The 17,848-nt window shown below is 40.8% G+C and overlaps 1 protein-coding gene across 1 annotated transcript in view; it reads left to right on the top strand.

Annotated features, from left to right (window-relative positions):
* Positions 1-17,585, top strand: part of GPNMB (glycoprotein nmb) — a 34,902-nt gene extending 17,317 nt beyond the window's left edge. The window contains exons 2-11 of the mRNA XM_005421785.2: positions 4,798-4,947; positions 5,638-5,781; positions 7,107-7,286; positions 8,363-8,521; positions 8,988-9,296; positions 10,468-10,590; positions 11,280-11,382; positions 12,295-12,500; positions 14,015-14,102; positions 14,865-17,585. Coding sequence (XP_005421842.1) covers positions 4,798-4,947; positions 5,638-5,781; positions 7,107-7,286; positions 8,363-8,521; positions 8,988-9,296; positions 10,468-10,590; positions 11,280-11,382; positions 12,295-12,500; positions 14,015-14,102; positions 14,865-15,018 — 1,616 coding nt within the window. The 3' untranslated portion in view covers positions 15,019-17,585. The remainder of the gene's footprint in view (positions 1-4,797; positions 4,948-5,637; positions 5,782-7,106; positions 7,287-8,362; positions 8,522-8,987; positions 9,297-10,467; positions 10,591-11,279; positions 11,383-12,294; positions 12,501-14,014; positions 14,103-14,864) is intronic.
* Positions 17,586-17,848: the final 263 nt, after the last annotated feature.

The raw sequence follows: 17,848 nt of genomic DNA, 5'->3' as shown, positions 1-17,848 counted from the left end.
TGGGAGGCTGCCGGAGCCCTGCCCGCCGCGCAGGAGGCGACAGCCGGTCCCACCGCAGGGTGGCCTGGCCGCGGTACGAGAGCTGCCTGAGCTGGAGAAGTGTGCCGAGAACTGCTCGGTAATCTGTTCCCTGTGCTCCACAGGTACACGGAGCTGGCTGGAGCTAAAGCTTGGCTCTTGGCAGCGAGTTCTTAGCAATGCTTCCCCAGTTCAAGCATGGCTAAAACGGCAGATGCCGAGTGGACTTTGCACAGTTGGCTTGGCTCAGCTGTGCCTGGGAGAGGCCAGGTCAGAAACTGTGCTCCCCACTGGGACACTTGGACCTGGGGATCACAAACCTCAAGGAGCCCAGCCAAGGAATTAGATCTGCAAGCCACAGCGGGCAGGGAGTGGGCTGATCTGCTTCTTTCCGGGCTCCCAGTTTGACTCAAGTCTTAGGATGACTCCCTGAGCTCAGGGCTGGGAATGTAGAAATGGGATTTTAAGCTCAAATTCCAGAATGTACAGTATGGAAATTGAAAACCTTAAAAGCTGAAGTCCATCTGAGCATTCATCTAGCCTTGTACCTGCCTCCAATGGAGAATAGTACTGGATGTATAACTGTGCAGGTCAGGACACTTTCCCAGCTTTTGATGATTTATAGCATTTATAGAATTGCCTCTGTCAGATGCATAGTCATTGTATTTAACAGTTTTTACTAGACTTTTTCCATCTGTTCATGCATTTTGGGTTTTCATTGCAACACGTGTAAATTTTTGGGACACACTACGTCCCGCCAGCAAAAAATTTCACACCTTAATTGAATCTTATGTGAAGAAGTACCTTTCATGTGCTTAGAACCTGTGACCTGCTGGTTTCATTTGATTCCCCTTAACTTTTGTTCCTTCAGCTTCTTCCTCCATGCTGTTCATGGTTCTGTTTTTATATTCTCCCGTCACCTCTTCCCCAGGCTTCAAGACACAGTCTATACAGCTGTTCCTCATATGGAAACAATTCTATCCCTTTGTAGCATCCTCGCCACCTCTCTGTATTTTTTCAGTTCTTTTATAGTGATTGAGCTGCAGAGAACAGAGCATACAGTACTCAAGACATGACATTATAAAATGCTGTAATGATGTTCCCATCTTTGTTCTCTATCTAGCCTTTTCCTAGGTTTTCAACTACCAATGAGTACTGCATTCAAAACTGCAAAGCTGAAAGATCCCATTTCTGAGTTTACAGCTAGTTTAGAGCCCCATATTCTCAATGTAAGGTTACATTTAACTCTGTTGAATTAAATACAGTTTTATTCTTGAGTCATTTAATTTCATACAGTCCTCCCCTCTATTACTTTAATGCACAGTCCTCAGCAGATTAAAGAACTTTGCTGTTACCTATTTTCTAGATTATGAACATTTAAATTATTTTTACAATGAAGAAAACTGGGCCCTTATTCATAATTTTTTTTTTAATATCCTAACCAATCATTTACTCATGTGAAATCAATCCTTCGTTCTTATCCCACGGTAACATAATGCTTTATGTTCCTTTAGCAAGGGACCGCATCAAGTGCTGTCTGGAACTCAGGCAGACTGTAACAAGCAGGTCAGCCTTGTTCCCATGATCTCTGTCTCCCTTGCAAAACTCAGAATATGTTTGTGAGCAATGCACTCCTTTTATGGCAAATCATATTAATGCACTGTACCTACTTGCTCTGTTCTTCACTGCTGTTCCTACCAGCTTCTCCAACTTGAGCCCCAAAGGGTTTTTTTAATCCTCTAAATCTTCCCTGGAAGTGTTTTTAAAAACTGTCATCACATTTGCCAATTTTTGTTTCTCAGTCACTGAAGCAGTGTTAAGCAAGATGTTACATGCTATGGTTAATAGCTCATTTATTTCACTCTTGAATAACTTCCATACTTGGGCCATCCTATCTAGACAACTTTGTCATTTTGTTGATTTGTTCTATAATTGGGTTTTATGTGCCAACACTTCATTTTGAGAGATATTCTCTGTCATTGTAAAAAAAAAATTCTCTCACAGAAACTCCCTATGTTCTTCCTTTGTGAATGAAAATATAAACCAACTGACCTATTTGACTTTTGTGCTACTCCTTTACCTTCCCTGAATGCTTTTTTTGCATCTACATCATCTTCTGGCCCCATACATCCTGGCAAGCTTTCCAACTTATTTTATATCTGGTGAAAAAGATTAATTTGTAGTTTTTATGTTTTTTCAAGTTGCTCCTCAAATTCTTTTTTGTCCTGCTTTATATGTTTTTATACATAACTTCAGAAAGTTTATGTTACAGTCTGGTGCCATTCCATCAGCCTTTTTACTTCTAATACACTTTTATCCTCTTTAGCTGGGTCATCTTTCTATTTCTACTGTCCTAACATTGGCTCTCATTCTCTCTTTCATGGCTAATACACTTTCACAGGAAACACTGAACTTGTCTCTGCTACGTTTTTCACCAAAATGAAAGCCAGAATGAGAAAGTCAATTGAACTATAAGAACCCTTCCCCTATGATCACCTCACCAAAACTATTACAGGAATCTGTTCCTTGGAGCATAACATTACTCTGTCTATTTTGAACTGAATTGCTCTAATTTTGGTTACGACCAACATCTGTTCTTGAGTGGTTTTCATTGTTAAAAAAGAAATACATTAAAGCTTTTTGTTCCTTTAGATTCACCAACTGAAAATCTTCTGTTCCATGTGTTAGAGAAACCAGTGCAGAAGTCTTTCCTCATCTGAAAAACCATCTTTGTCTTGTCCTGAAGCTTGTGAAACCTTTTATATTTGACTAAAATAAACAAAGCACATCAGAGAGGCAAAAAAATACCTAAGCAGCTTGTGATTTAGAAGCAGTAACAACAGCTATTACTGGACTAGAAAATGAATTCTGAATTCAAGGATTGTTAATGAAAACACAAAATTAAAAGCATTTATAAAATTAAAAGTGCTCCAGCTGTTTTTGATAAATTGAACATTTGGGAAAAAACAATGATTGAAAAGTTTTGATCTGACAAAATCAAAACATTTTTATTCATTAAATAATTTTTACAGAAAATCAAGGAGAATGGGAAAATAAATTTCAAAAATTATGTAGCCATTTACTTTTGAATGATACATTAATTTAATGATACCCAAATTGTAACTGAACTTGCTAAGCATTTGTGAAGTACTTTTATAGTTGCTAATTTGTTTTTTTCCTGAGCAAAGTTTCTGAACAACAACATTACCAAACTCTCCTTCTGACCAAGACTCAAAACAATACAGCATGTGATACAGGTCATTAAGTAAATACCAGTCATAATGTTATGCTTGCTCACATCAAAAAATATTAAATCTGCAGGAAAGACTTGATTCAAGTGATTTAAGTGAGACTGCAGGGAGTTCCTGGAGGGCAAAAGTCTGTGGGAGATTGTGTCTCTGAGTGCAAAATCTGTTATTTTCCTCAAACCCTTCAGCCCTCAAGAGTGGGGAGAGAGCTACCAGTGTCAGCTCAGAGTGGGGATGGGACTGGCCAAGGGATGTTCTTCCTGCCCAGCAGAACTCTCACTGGGCAATAAAAAGAGAAAGCAAGAGAAAGCAGCTCCTGCCTCTTCTTCTGAGCTGTTTCTCTGATTCTCTCTTGCAGTAAAATTAGGAGCCACCCACCTGCAAAAAAACCGTGCTTAAACTGGCTACCCCTGCTCTGTGTCTTTTCCAAAGCTTGGAAAAATTCCAATGCAACCAGTTAGGTTACAGCATACAGGGAAATTCTGCCCTTCTTACAGGTCTCTGCATTTTCTTTGAAGTCATCCAGAACTTTGTTGCACTTGGGTATAAATCTAAGTATAAATCTGCATCAGCTGTACCTTTACTATAAAGCCATGGAAAGCACAAATTCTAACTCCCTTAATGTTGTGACAGAATGCTACCTTACCTGATTAACATGGCAGAGCTCTTTAAAGCCTCCAGGCTCTCATGGAACTATGCCCATGAGCCCTCTTATTAACATATTTTTATGGCATCCTACAGTGGCCAACGTGTTCCTACACGTTACTTGGATATTTACGTTGCTTTCCACCATGTGTCCTTTGTGACAGAAAGAGGGATCCTAGAAGCCTGGGAAAAGTTTGAGCCCATCATTTGTAGTAATATGAGAAGAAAGAGGTTATTGAAGTTGTTTAATATCAGGGCCATTTCTAAATAAAAGGCATGAAGTTAATATGTTATTGTTGTTATATTATAAACACATTGAATTTACTATTCAGCTCTAAATTTCCTTTTCTGGAAATACCAGCTTCTGTTATAATTGGTTCCACTCCTCCCACCCAAACCACCAGCCAACTCACCAGAGGAGCTGCACTGGGTCAAAACTAATTCCTGGCACAACTTCCACTAGAGCACAACTCAGACACAGAATGAATTTATCCCATTAGCCTTTTACTTGTAGATTTATTACCAGGCAAAGCAGTCAGAAATCAAGCAACCTCTGTGCAGAGAGCCTGACTGTTGCAGGGTTATGTAAACTCCTGCAAACCATTGCTCTGATACGATCAAAACATTGTAAACATTTTTATTCCTTGTCTGGGAAGTTTGCAATACTGCAAGTCGAAAAATATGTCAGTCTGACAATGGCGGAATTGTCTTTGTGTTGATTATACTTGATAAGTGTTTATAGCTGCAATGATAAAATTCCATCATTTTCTACTGGTGGAAAGTTTCCTACAAGTACATGATTAAAGTTCAGCACAAGAGTAATGTTTTTATAGAGTAGTAGGGAAAATTGCATTACATTAACACTGATGTTTGATTTTCTCTCTAGGGTTTCAAGATGTGTTGAACCATGGAAGCACTTCTCCTGTGACATCCTACAAGAAGCTACAAGGCTGGTCTAGTGATCAAAATAAATGGGATGAAAAACTTTATCCTTTCTGGGAAGACGGAGATCCCAGATGGAAGGACTGCTGGAAAGGTGATAGCACATACACATTTCAAAGACACTTGAAAAACTGTAGTGGCCACAAAGTCCACAGAGTGCAGGTGCTATAGAGCATTTTCATAGGGGCAATATCCACCGCTGCACAGAATGGCAAGTTAGGGAGGATTGGGTTTGATACCATCCCCAGGGGGTTGTCTGAGGACAAGCAGAACAGTGAGTTGTTTCATAAAATGCTTTCCCATTATGACTAATCTAAGACATTAATACTTACCAAGGAGTACTGGTCAGGGCTCCAGCACAATCCATTATGAGGAGCATGCTCTGGAGGACGAGCAGCTTCAACTCTTACCTCAGTGGGGCATGTGGGCTTCAGACTGACAGCTCCAGCAAAGACCATGTCTATTGCCACTGGGTCTGAGCTGAGGGCAAATGACTATCCCTGGGGAGAAATACAAATCTTCTCCTTTGAGATATATTGACCCCCACAAGTAGAAAACAATATTCTTAGCTCTAGGAAGAAAATTAATGGCAGACCAGTAAGTGATCTGGGGGGATACGCTGAGTCCCTCTGATTGCTTGAAGTTGGGGTTTTGGTAAGAGCACAAGTGACTTAGGAGCACAAAAGCCCTTAGAAACAGAGTAACCAAGAACGCATTTCTGCTGTAAATGGTGCAAGTTGATGGCAGCTTCTGCTGCAGCAAAGACCAATTTTCTTTTTTTCAGGTGGAAGGGTGACAGCCAAACTGGACAGTGACAGCCCAGCACTGGTAGGATCCAACGTGAGCTTTGTGGTGACTCTCCAGTTTCCCAAGTGCCAGACAGAAGATAATGATGGCAACATTGTATACAGGAGCAACTGTACCCGGGGTAGGTAATGGCAATTTCCCTGCGCCAGGCTCACACCTGCCTGTGCTGCCGTGAGTGTGTCACTGAGCTCTGAAAGCACCACAGGCACACCCAGTGAACAGCAGCCATGCTGGATTTAACTGATAACTCATAACTGATAACTGATAACTGAGAACATTTACCTGTACATGCCTGGGCTGTGCCACACCAGTTTTTTCCTAAGAAGATCACTGTGGTATTTTTAGAGCTCTGCCCCACTCCATATACACTGACCAGGTAATTTGAGACTGACCATAGCTATAAACTTGCCTTCACAAAATAGTCACATAATCTGACTTCCCAACAGAACTGTTACTGTTTTCCAGCTCAGGCACAATGTTGCACAGTTACACTGTTTTCTTTCAAGCTTATAAATCTGTCAAATTATAAAAATGAGGGGGGTTTTTTCAATTATGAATTGTAGAATTCAGTTACCATATATGCACAAAAAAGTAAATCTCACACTTCCACATTTTAGGAATTAAAAAATGAACAAATAAACATCTAAAAATCAAGCAATATGTTCCTCAGAAAATCACCTTTTTCATTTTATTTACTACTACATGGAGAAAAAAGCCTATCATAATTCCAGTGTTTTAAGCTGCTGCGTCTAGAACAACACACGCTGTTGTTCCTTTCATCCTCTGAATGCATAAATGTTCAACAAATTTTTTTACTGATCAAAGTAATTTTCATTTCAAGGCATATCAGCAACTTTTTTGTCAGCCTAAGTTGCAGTTAACTATCTAATATTTTGTTAGCAGCTTATATCCATATTCTACTTAATATCTGCTGTGCTGTATGGGGGAGGAAACTTCCCATTTACTATTCAGAAAATCACAGAAATTCATGTCTAAGTTATTTCAAGGTGCCATAGAAAACTTTTCTGACAAAACAAAGTCACTTCCTTACAATCCTTTCACAGCCACTCTTTGTACTTACAATTTTAGATTCTGCCTGCCAAATATTTAGGTAGCTCCGTTACCCTCAGCGAAACAGTAGCATCCTGTGTAGTCAACAGCAAGTTTTTGGGCAAGCACTTCTAAATTGTGTCTGGCCCATGAGACAGTAAAGTTTTTTTTAAACTTCCTAGTAAAATAGCACCAAGACAGAACTATTTTGTGTTTACATTAAAAACCAAACAAAGCACAACTTCAGGAAAAAAGAATTAAGGTCAGTCTAAAAGTACCCCACTTCACCTGCTGTTTAAAGGCAGCCACTGCCATAACCTGCAGTGCTTGCCTCCTGTTTTCTGACTCTCTGCATACCTCTCAGTTGACCAGAACATGTCCTACTTCTATCCTTAGATCCTCCAGCTTCCATGGATCAGCAAGTCTATGTCTACAACTGGACTGAATGGACTGACAGCTGTGGCTGGGAATTCTGTGCAAGCAACCACAGCCACAATGTATTCCCAGATGGACATCCTTTCCCTCACCACCCAGGCTGGAGGAGAAGGAACTTTGTCTATGTGTTTCACACTTTTGGTTAGTACTGTAACACATGCCTTGGTTGGGGTGATGCTGCAAACCTTATATTCCCTTTGTACACAACTCATTTTTCAAGTATGTTTTACTAAAAGCAATTTAAAAATTATTCCACACTCTTGAGTGGAAATACTGAATTAATTCCCCATTTTTCCAGAGAGTCCATAATTTGTTTGGTTTAGAAATCATGGATTACCAGAAGATTCTCTTTAAACCTGCAGTCACAATGCTACCACTGAAGAAAATTAATTTCCTTTCAGTATTACTCAAGATCTTTTTCTAGGAAAACAGAGAGTCTGAGCAGGTCAGTCAGATGATTTATTGACAGCTCACTGCCACTTAAGACTTTTAGATTTAAGAGAGAACACAGCGCTGTGTATCACCAGTTTAACAGTGCAGCACTTCTTGTCTCTAGGGAGGTGAGAACTGCCACTGGCTGTTCTGCTGCTCTGGTCACAGATGCTGATTTTCAACATTTCCTGCTCCCGAGTGTGTAATGGTTGGGCTCTTCCTGCCATTGGCTACACACTAAATCTCAGTGCCTTCAGTTCTCCTGGCTAAATCACTATTATTGTCAGTATGAGTAATAATAATAATAATATTCCAAATTTTATGCAGAGGTGATACTATTTGCCTACCTCAGTCAGCAGTTAAAAAGGCAAATAACTGAATATATAGAAATGGTTCTAGAGTATGAAGCAAGAGGTATTGTATCTTCTGGCTACGCTGAAAGCAAACACAAGATCACTTAAAATGCCTCACACTATCCACTACATAGTCCTAATGACTTAATGTAATGTAACTGCTTTGGAAAGAGGTAGATGTCTTGGCAATTTTTTCTTGGATTAGTGAAACTGGGGACATCTTTTTGGCAACTCTGAAAAACCAGAATTTATGTGAGTAAACACGCTGTAAAAGTATCCAGTCCTTCAAAATCACCTGTCAGATTATTGGAAGACATTTCTAAACTATTAATTTTGATTTTGACAATCTAAGATTCTCAGAGACTTTGCCTCTCATAAACCAACTTGTGGCAAGGTTGAGGGGGAAAACGTTAAGTTCACGTTCTGTTTCAGGTCAGTATTATGAAACAACGGGACGATCTTCAGCGAAGTTTTCAGTGAACACAGCAAATATCACCCTTGGTGAACACGGGATGGCAGTGTCCATTTACAGGAGAGGGCACTCAGGATTCGTTCCGGTTGCGAGAGCAAAAACCACCTACTTTGTGACAGGTGAGTGTGCTGGAACTGGCTGTGGTGACATGCTGGGGGTGTTTGTTGTTTAGCTGTTAAAAAATTCAGCACAAGCATCATCTGGCATGAAAAGAAGACATTGGCCTGATAAAGGTTTTTAGCAAGAAAGTGGAATCTCTGGTAAATTGCCTTGAGTAGCTTAAGTAACCTTTTTGCCTAGCTCAGTAGTGACTCTTCCACTTTTCAATGGAAAACAATTTATGAGAGATAATGCAATCTTCCACAGATGTCTGTGATTCCTCATTTGTTCCCATATTTTTCTGGCTGTTTCCTACTGACATTCACTCCTCACGTCATAAATCAAATTAAAGTACACACCTGTGTTAAAGATACCATGTTTGCATCTCACATTCTGGCTGTTGCTTTTCAGGGGCTTTGGAACTGTTTATTGTTTGCAGCCAGGTATCTCTGCTTTATTTATTTACCTCTTTTTCCCCCCCTCCAGACAAAATTCCAGTAATTGTGAGTATGTTCCAAAAACATGACCGCAACATCTCAGACTCCATTTTCATCAAAGACTCACCAATTACGTTTGATGTGAAGATCCATGATCCCAGCTACTATCTGAATAATTCTGCCATCTCCTACAAGTGGAACTTTGGAGATGGAAGTGGCTTATTTGTAGCCAGTGGTTCTAGTACATCTCACACCTACACTCTGCAAGGAAACTTCACTCTGAATTTAACTGTCCAAGCCATTATACCTGTACCTTGCAGGCCAGTAACACCCACTGCACCACCGCCCACCTCAGCAGGTAAGCACTTATCAAACAGCACTGGCATTAGGAGCTATGCTAAAACTCTATATTCTGATGTTTTAAGTTAATTTCTTTGGTAGTTTTACTGTCATCATGAAAGAGCTGCAAGCCTCTGGAAACTCTCTATAAAACTGGCTTAGAGACAGAATCAATAAGCATTAACTCTTCTAGAATTCTGTGGTGGGGATCCCTTACACATTTAACTCCTTATGCATCCAATTCTACCACTACACTTACAGCATACAAAGGTCTTCAGGTGAACATAAATGTAAGTTTGTATTATCTCTGCCACACTTGGTCAGGAGATTTTAGCCTTGTCTACTCAGGGTCATCTTCTGAGGTAAGATGTAAATTTCAAGTGAGAAAAAGGAATTTCAGAACCCTATTATAGCAAGCTCCTTTCTGGATTGCATTAACTTCCGTCCAAAACTAAATGGGATTGGATTGAACTAGAAAAACCTAGTCATATTCAAAAATATGGGATTTCCACATGGCATTAACCCAGAACAGCTTTTCCACTTTAAATTTATTGACTAACATATTTCAGAATAACTTTTATTATGTTCAGCATTGGTTTATCATCTCAGAGGGTTTTAAGATGGCCTGCAGTTTCAGCCATAATAATGCTACTGTGAAACTGTAAATGTGGCTATATTTTTCAAATTTCATATTTTTAATATGTGCTCTTACCAAAATATGGAGTGAGAATGAAAAATGAAAGGAAAGATATAATTTTCACCACTTCCCCTCTTCATTTTTCCACTAGCTGTAATGTAGAGCAGTGGGAAAATACCAGCTTTTAAAAAAGCATTTTAAATGTTTTATTGGCCTTTGGATTTCTTATATAATTGATTTGAGGGTTTTACAGAAGTATTACACCTTGTAGTCTCCCTTTTATTTCACAGAGATGGGTGACTAGCCAGGTAGCTTTTGGAGTGAGGCTCCCCAGGCCACTCTGGGGTTCTAAAGCTGGGCACATGTGTTTTCTTTAGGGGTTACAGCCATGAGCTCATTACACAGATACATACATGACTGCACAGCTGCAAACCAAGGCCACTGACAGCCTGTGGAATGAAGGAACAGCTGGAACATGTGGCTGTGTTCAGAATAACCCAAAGCAGAGCTTGGTCTAAAGTTGTTGCATCTCTGTCTCTTCTGCCTTGAACAGTTACAACTGGACCATCTTCTGATTCTGACTCTTCTCCCACTGTGGAGTCAGTGGAGGACAATCCTGATGGAGGCTGCCATATTTACAGAAATGGATACTATGGAAGCAGTATTGATGTTGTAGGTAAGGATGTGTGTCAACACCTGAACAGCGGAATGATGTTAACAATGAACAACAATGCATGGAAGAAATAATGTTTTTTAGATGAGTTTTTATCAATTACATGAGATCCACAAAAAGATCCTTCTCAGGGACATAGCTGAGAGTTTTAGGGATTAATGTGCAGACATCTAACTGGCTGACTTTGGTTTCTGCCTGCACTCTACCAGGGGCTAGTTGCAGCGGTTGTGACCCCTTGCTTTCAGACACGTGAGGCTGCACCTTGGTCTGGATCCCTGCTGATGGCTGACCCCGTGCGCTGGTGGGGACAGGCATTGTGTCACTCCTTTCTCTGTCACCAGCTTCTGAACATGCCACAGCAGGAGCACATGGGCTGGGGAGGAGGTTTACATAAGGTTGAACTGGCCTTTGAATACAGAGAAATCTCATGTAGTGGGAAGTGATTTAGCAAAATAAGGAAGTAAATAACAATAATGAGGGGGAAAAAAGGCAGACCAGAAAGGAGCAGCCTCACAGGGAAAGCACTGGAAAATTTCTCAGCTTTCAAAGCCTTCAAGAGGAGTGCTAAGGGAGGGAGGAGGTTATGAAAAACAAGACCTGAACTGAGCATCAGCCAAACACTCGAGGTTCAGTACGCATAGACTTCAAAGCTTGTCATGTGTCCTACAGTTGATGTGTGTTTCCTCTCCCAGAGGGAATCCTCGAGGTAAATATTATTCAGATGACAAGCATCCAGATGACAGAAAGTCAAGCTGAAAACTCACTGGTTGACTTCGTTGTTACCTGCCAAGGGAGGTAAGTGTGTGAATGAAGCTGTCAATCTTCCCTGTTTAAAACTAATTAGGTGCTGGAATGCTATATGCACTTAGATGCAGATGTACGAACAAAATTTGGGAACTGCAGTGTTTCTATTTCTTGATGGGAACTAAAGATAATGCAAGTCTCATTTTTAAACTATGCCAACAGAGGCCACTGCCAGGGACTTGGGATTCAGAGCAAACATCCAGTCTCAGTAAAAATAAGGAACTGATTGTGGGGAAAAAACTATTTACAGTCTCCCGGCCAAGACAAGATTTCAGCACTTATAGTAAAGCAGGAAGAAGTTTACTGAAATTGTAAGGAAATCCTTTCTTTTTGCCCATGAGTTTTTGACACTTGGAGCAAATGGGTGAGTCCAAGCAACTTCTTGGATGCAAAAACATTGGACTAATATTCTTAGGTCTTAGAAGGTTAGAGTTGAGAGGACTAAGAACTACAAGAAACACCGTGGTAATACAACTGGAATACAATTAACCTCTCTTAAGGGAGTATTTCCTTTTTCAGCACATGATAGATACTACTTAAAAGCATCTGCATTCCTTTCTTAAAGATGTGTATTAAGTGTATTAAAGGTCAGGGACTCTATAAGTTCATTTGGTGCAGGTAATCCTGTGATCACCATAAAATGTTAAATGATAAGCAAAACAAGCAGATAATTATACAGATTGTATACATGTATTCTATATAAAATCCACATGTACATATATAATGTATAGGTATGCAAAAAATACATATAGTATTAATAAAATACACTTAAATTACTACAGTGCCACTGATTTCAACAGGCACCAGCATAAAACTGGTGCACCAGTGCAATGTGTCTGTGAACTGGGCTAAGTGGGCTGGCAGGACTCCACAGGTGCAATGAGCTCTCTCTTCCCATGCCAGTCTCCCCACAGATGTCTGCACTGTGGTTTCTGACCCCACGTGCCAGGTGTCCAAGAGCGTGGTGTGTGACCCTATCGTCGTCACGGATGAGTGTTTACTCACCATAAGGAGAGCTTTTGAGGAACCTGGGACCTACTGCATAAACATCACCCTGGGTGATGACACAAGCCAAGCCCTTGCCAGTGCCCTGATCTCTGTAAATGGAGGTGAGTCCACAAAGAGCAGACGTGGGTTGTTGGTGAAATGCTTCCCCCTGTGGTCATTTCCCTGCAGGGGGAGAGAACACAGGAGTCCATAGGGGGGTTCTTGTTATGCCTGGAAGCCTCAGCTGAGACTGCACCAGCTTGTCTAAGAGTCCATGCAAAGATAAAATGATGATTATTTCCCTGGGGGAATTATAGCTGTTAGACCTTGGTTTAACTTCTGTTTACAATCCAGTGAGTACAGTAATTACACAAGCTATTCAGTATCACAGAATATGAACAGTTCTTAAGCCATAATGTAAGTTTCCACAGAAAAATGTTGGCCAGAAAAGCAGGCGGGGAACATGCCAGCCAGCCCACTCCACACATGGAGAGATAGCAGAAAGAGAGGGGAATTCACTTGAGACAGAATCAAAGTCTGCAGCACAGCTGGCTGCCCTAGGCCCTCTTTACTGCCCATGGGCCTCAAGGTGGCTTCCATTTCTACATGAGGATAAGATGAATTATGTTCTGGAATGATCTGTGTTACATCCAGTGACTACAGAGTCTGCCCAGGCTTTCTAAACCATTTCCAAACTGTTTCCAAAGAGGAGCTTCACCTTTGGTTGGGTAAGTATCACTGTGTCTAGCTCATAGCTATCAAAGCAGACTTTGACAGAACCAGCTATTAGACTCAGCCTCAGTCAGAAGTCTAAAAGATAGCTCTGCCTCTCTGCTCCCATTTCATTGCCCTCCTGACTTCCTATTACAGTGTCCCAGTGACTCTTCTGAACTCTCTAATTACTACCAGCCAAACAACTGAGCCTTTGCAGTCATTTTCCACAGCATTTTTGATGGTTTGATTTAATCTAGGTGTAAGTTTATCTGTACTGAAATCAGTTCATTATGAATAAGGCACAATGCCTGACCTCTAAGTGCATTCTGCTTCCTAAAGGTGAAACTAAGCATGCAGAAGGGTTTTTCTCAACTGTATTCACAGAGACTAGCTTTAGCCCAGTAAGCCTGGTCTGTCTAGGTTTCCTCCAGAGGGCAAAGCTGACTTGAACTTTGGGGCTTCTGCTATATTCAAAGCAGAATTAGGATCTAAGAGAGGTTGCTGCTTTAAGTCACCTTCTGGATGAGCCCATCTAATTTTGTCAAAGTTATCCTATAGTCAGCGTAAACATTTCTCCAGCATAACAAATGGCAAGGATCAAATTAGTTTCACCTTGTGGGGTGCCAACAGGGCCTTTCATTCCTCTCCATGCTACAAGGGTAGCAATGTGTCTGAGGAGCAGGGCTCATATGAGAAAACTGGCAAAGCACAACTCACACTCTGGTGGAATCAAGAATTACATGGATTAGGATGTGAAAGCACCACCTCCTGCCAGTCACTGACCTCCAATGCTCAGCATATTAGAATTACTAACTGTGCTTCAATTCATACAGCAATAAGTAAAAATGGCATCTTCTTTGGAAAGTCTATCTCACTGTAAAATAGAGGCTAACTTTTGCTCAATCTACTTTCTGAACTATAGGAGCATCATCTGGAACAACAGAAGGTGTCTTTATCTTCCTTGGCTTGTTGGCAGTGTTTGCTACCATTGGGGCATTTGTCCTTTACAAGTAAGTTGCTAGTTTCTGTGATTAAAGACAGTTCCAAGAACTGTCAAAATATTATTTAAATTAACTAACTGAACAATTTAAATTTGCTTTAGCTACATTTTTGTTTAGTTACTATTGCATCTCACAAATAGTCTGGCAAATATTCAAGAAAACGAGATTACTGGTTTAGGCCATAAAACCACTGGAAATTATGCAGATGTTAAGGACTTTCAGGAAAAAAAAGGGCACAGTCTGTGCCCATTAGCACAAAATTAGCACAAACAGTAATACTAGCAGGCCTGGGAACAAGGCAGAAAGCAAACTCAAACTGCATGATGTGGTTTATATATGCAGTGAAACCAAACAAATTCTTCATTAAATAATTGATTAATAAAATCTTTGGGGAGAAAAGGTGCTGAGCATGCAGGCCAGTAGTTGACAGAAGCACACGTTGCTGCATTATTAGTTTGGAAGTTTCTCATGAGACTTTGGAAGGTTCTCTTTTGAGACTGCATGAAGACTCCTGAGTGAAGTGTGGGCTCACCCTTCCCAGTGAGTGGTGAGAAACACATACTTCCATGGAGCAGCACTCCTTCTGCCTAACCAGGCCCCTGTCACCACTACTGACCCAGGGCTGCCAGACATTGGATGTGATTGAACAGGGGAGGAGGAAAGGGAATGCATGATGAGCACATGATCAGTGCTTTTATGCGCTGGTCACATGCTAAATGTACACCCTTCTTTAGAAGTCTTTCAGCAACTAACTGTTCACATTCCTTGCAGGAGATACAAGCAATACAAACCTATTGAGAGGAGTGCAGAACAAACACAGAAGCAGGAGGGATTTACTGCTTACTTCAGCACTTTCAAAGCCATTTTCTTCCCTAATAGCACTGAGAGAAATCCTCTGCTGAAGAGTAAACCCGGCATTGTTTAAACCTTTAGTGTAACACTGACTATTAGATTAAGTACAGCACTTGTATCTGAACTGTACTTTAACGGGGCTTTCTTCTTATTATAAAAAAACCCCAGGGAGTAAGGTGAAAGCACATGTAGACAGGATGGTAACTTTTGGGGCTTGGTGCAATTAGCAACACTAAAGTAGTCTTTTGTAGAAAAACGAGGTAGTTTTAAGCACTTGCTGTTCTTGCTTGTGATGTAGGATACACTCTTCTGAATTACTAATGCCCCCCACCCCCACCCCCTTATGTGGCTTTTCTTATTTCTAGGTTAACAACCTGCAAAATAAATCCCATCCAAAATCTGGAAGGGGCGGAGGGGGGGGGGAGGGAGAGAAGAGGTTAATTAAAAAAAAAAAAAAAGACAAAAACCCCTACAAACCAACGAACTTGTAAACACTTAGTTTTTATTGCTGCTTAGTGCCTTAGCAGGATTCCTGTCTTTGCTATAAAGAGAGACATGGGGGGCAGGCACGTGTTATGTCTGTGGAATGAAACGTGCCATGGCCTATTCCCAGGCATTCCCAGGCATTGGCACTGAGCTGCTGCCACTGTTGCACTGCTCAGGAGGTCCTAGCACAGACTGGCCCCAGGCCAGCCAGCTCCCCACCAAGCAAACCCCAGATTCTGGGAACCACCAGAGGCACAGCCCCCACTGTGAGCTTGGCAGCAGCCACCCTGTTTTTCAGGGTTCAATAGCATGGGTGCAGCTCATTAAATGCCAGCTGGCCTCAGGGCCAGAGAACAGGGCTGGACACACTTAGCTTCCCACTGGACATGGCTACCAGTGCAGGAGTCTCGCTATAAACAAGACCACAGACACCCAGGCAACAAGATGAGGCCCATTGGCTTGGCTCTCTCAGTTCAAACTTTGAGTCCCATGTAAAATTCTGAGTTGCAACTGCTGATGCTGCCTTTGCCTCCTTTGCTTCCATTGATCTTGAGACACTGGACTGGCAGCACTGCTCCCAAGGGGGCAGATATGCTCTATGCCCAATGAAGGGTCAGCAGAAGAAGGGATCTAGCAGGAAGGGGTAGCATTCAACTGCCTTTTCCTCTTCTCTTTTCCTTTCTGTCTTTCCTGCTGTAAAGAGACATTAATTTCTGCTTGCTCCTCCATCCCTCTGACCACTAAATCAAATAAATGAAAACCCCAAGACAACTAAAACACTCAGCTCCAGTTTCTGCTTTTACATGGTGCACCTTAGAAAATGTAAATTTATGCAGAATCAATGTGCCTTCGCTTGTTCACCCTAGCTGCAATTCTGTTAAAAGAACTCATTCTGAGGCCTTCCACAAGTGATCTGGCCTCACAGCCACACATGTTCATCACTCAGCATCATGGCATTTCACAGTGTGAGACCAGCACCAACTGCTGAAGGCTGGCTCACTGCATGATGAGAAAAGGAGAGCATCTTATTTGCAGAAAGGGAAAAGGTTGCTAAAAAGGTTCATGGAGATGAGCAAACAGACCAAAAATTCTTTATAGCTCATGTTTCAAAAAACTCCTTCATTGTTAGCAAAGGTTATAGCCAAAATGGAGGCTGGGCAAATGACCTTACATAATCAATTTCTAAACACTGAATTCTTTGAAGATCTGTATTTCAATATAATTAGCTTATTTAACATGTCTTGAAATATCTCTGATACATACTGTTTTCTGTTCCTGTGGCAATATGTAATTATAAACATAATTATAAACAAAACATAATTACAAATTTCCCTAGTGTTTTAGCAGATCTTCAAAATGCTTATCATTAGTAATCTGAATCTAGTCTTCACTGCCCCTTCCCAGTGTGCACAGACACCTTTCAATGACTTAAGGATATTTTTTTAAAAATGCAGATTCCAACATACCTGTGAGATTAATTCTTTAGCTCTAAAATTCAACAGCCCCTTTTCTTCTTTTGTTTCCAGGTTCTCTCATTATTTTAATTCTTTCGTGGCTATTTCAGCTGTATTATTAAAAGCAGTGTATTTGCTATTGTTCCATCTTCCTCACACGTAACATCCTATTGTCTAAGAACTAGCATCTCAAATTATTTTCTGACTTAAAGAGGACACATATTTTCTGCAAAAAATTACTGTTTAAGTGTGTGCTCTGTTATCAGTCAGGCAGGACTGTAATTTGTATTTGTTGCTCTAGCTTGAGGCAGACAGGGGTTTAGTGGAAAGCTTAAGATGACCTGTAATGAAGCATGAAAACACAAAATCTGTCACAGCTCAGGATCAGTGAAGATGCAGGCTACAACCTGGGCTACATGCAGAAAACATCTTGTTTCTGCAAAGTGTTGCATCTTAGGTGACATCTTAAGACATCTTAAGCTTTTGCATAGAAAACTGCTTTCAGACATTTGTTAAGAACTTTTTTATACTTTAACCTAAGCATTAGGAATATCTTGCACTGTCTCCCTTTAAGTGCCATGTCAGAATACTACATTTTTATATCACCATTTTGCCTTTCCAGCTGTAACTTCTATTTCATACATCTTTACTTTTATACAATGGATGCACTGACAAATAAACCATGTAATGATTTTAAAGAGTTCACTGCTTTGTCTCAGAACAAGAAACTGCAACATAAGCAACTTGATGAGTTGCCGAATTATGGATCTCAAGAGTGTCTACCTCCATAAAACACGGGATCTGCCTTACCCTCAGCCCACACCTGGCTCTACCATGGGTTATCAAGGTGATTTTGCAGTCTCCCTTCAATTGTTCTCAGAGCAATGGCACCAGAAACCTGAAAGGCAAGGAGACTTTCTTAACACCCAGATGACACCATTTCAGAACAGATCAGGATACAAA

Source organism: Geospiza fortis, unplaced genomic scaffold, assembly GCF_000277835.1.
Source record: "Geospiza fortis unplaced genomic scaffold, GeoFor_1.0 scaffold95, whole genome shotgun sequence".
Lineage (NCBI taxonomy): Eukaryota > Metazoa > Chordata > Aves > Passeriformes > Thraupidae > Geospiza > Geospiza fortis.
Note: the sequence above shows the minus strand (reverse complement) of the source record. Positions and strands in the feature narration are given on the sequence as shown.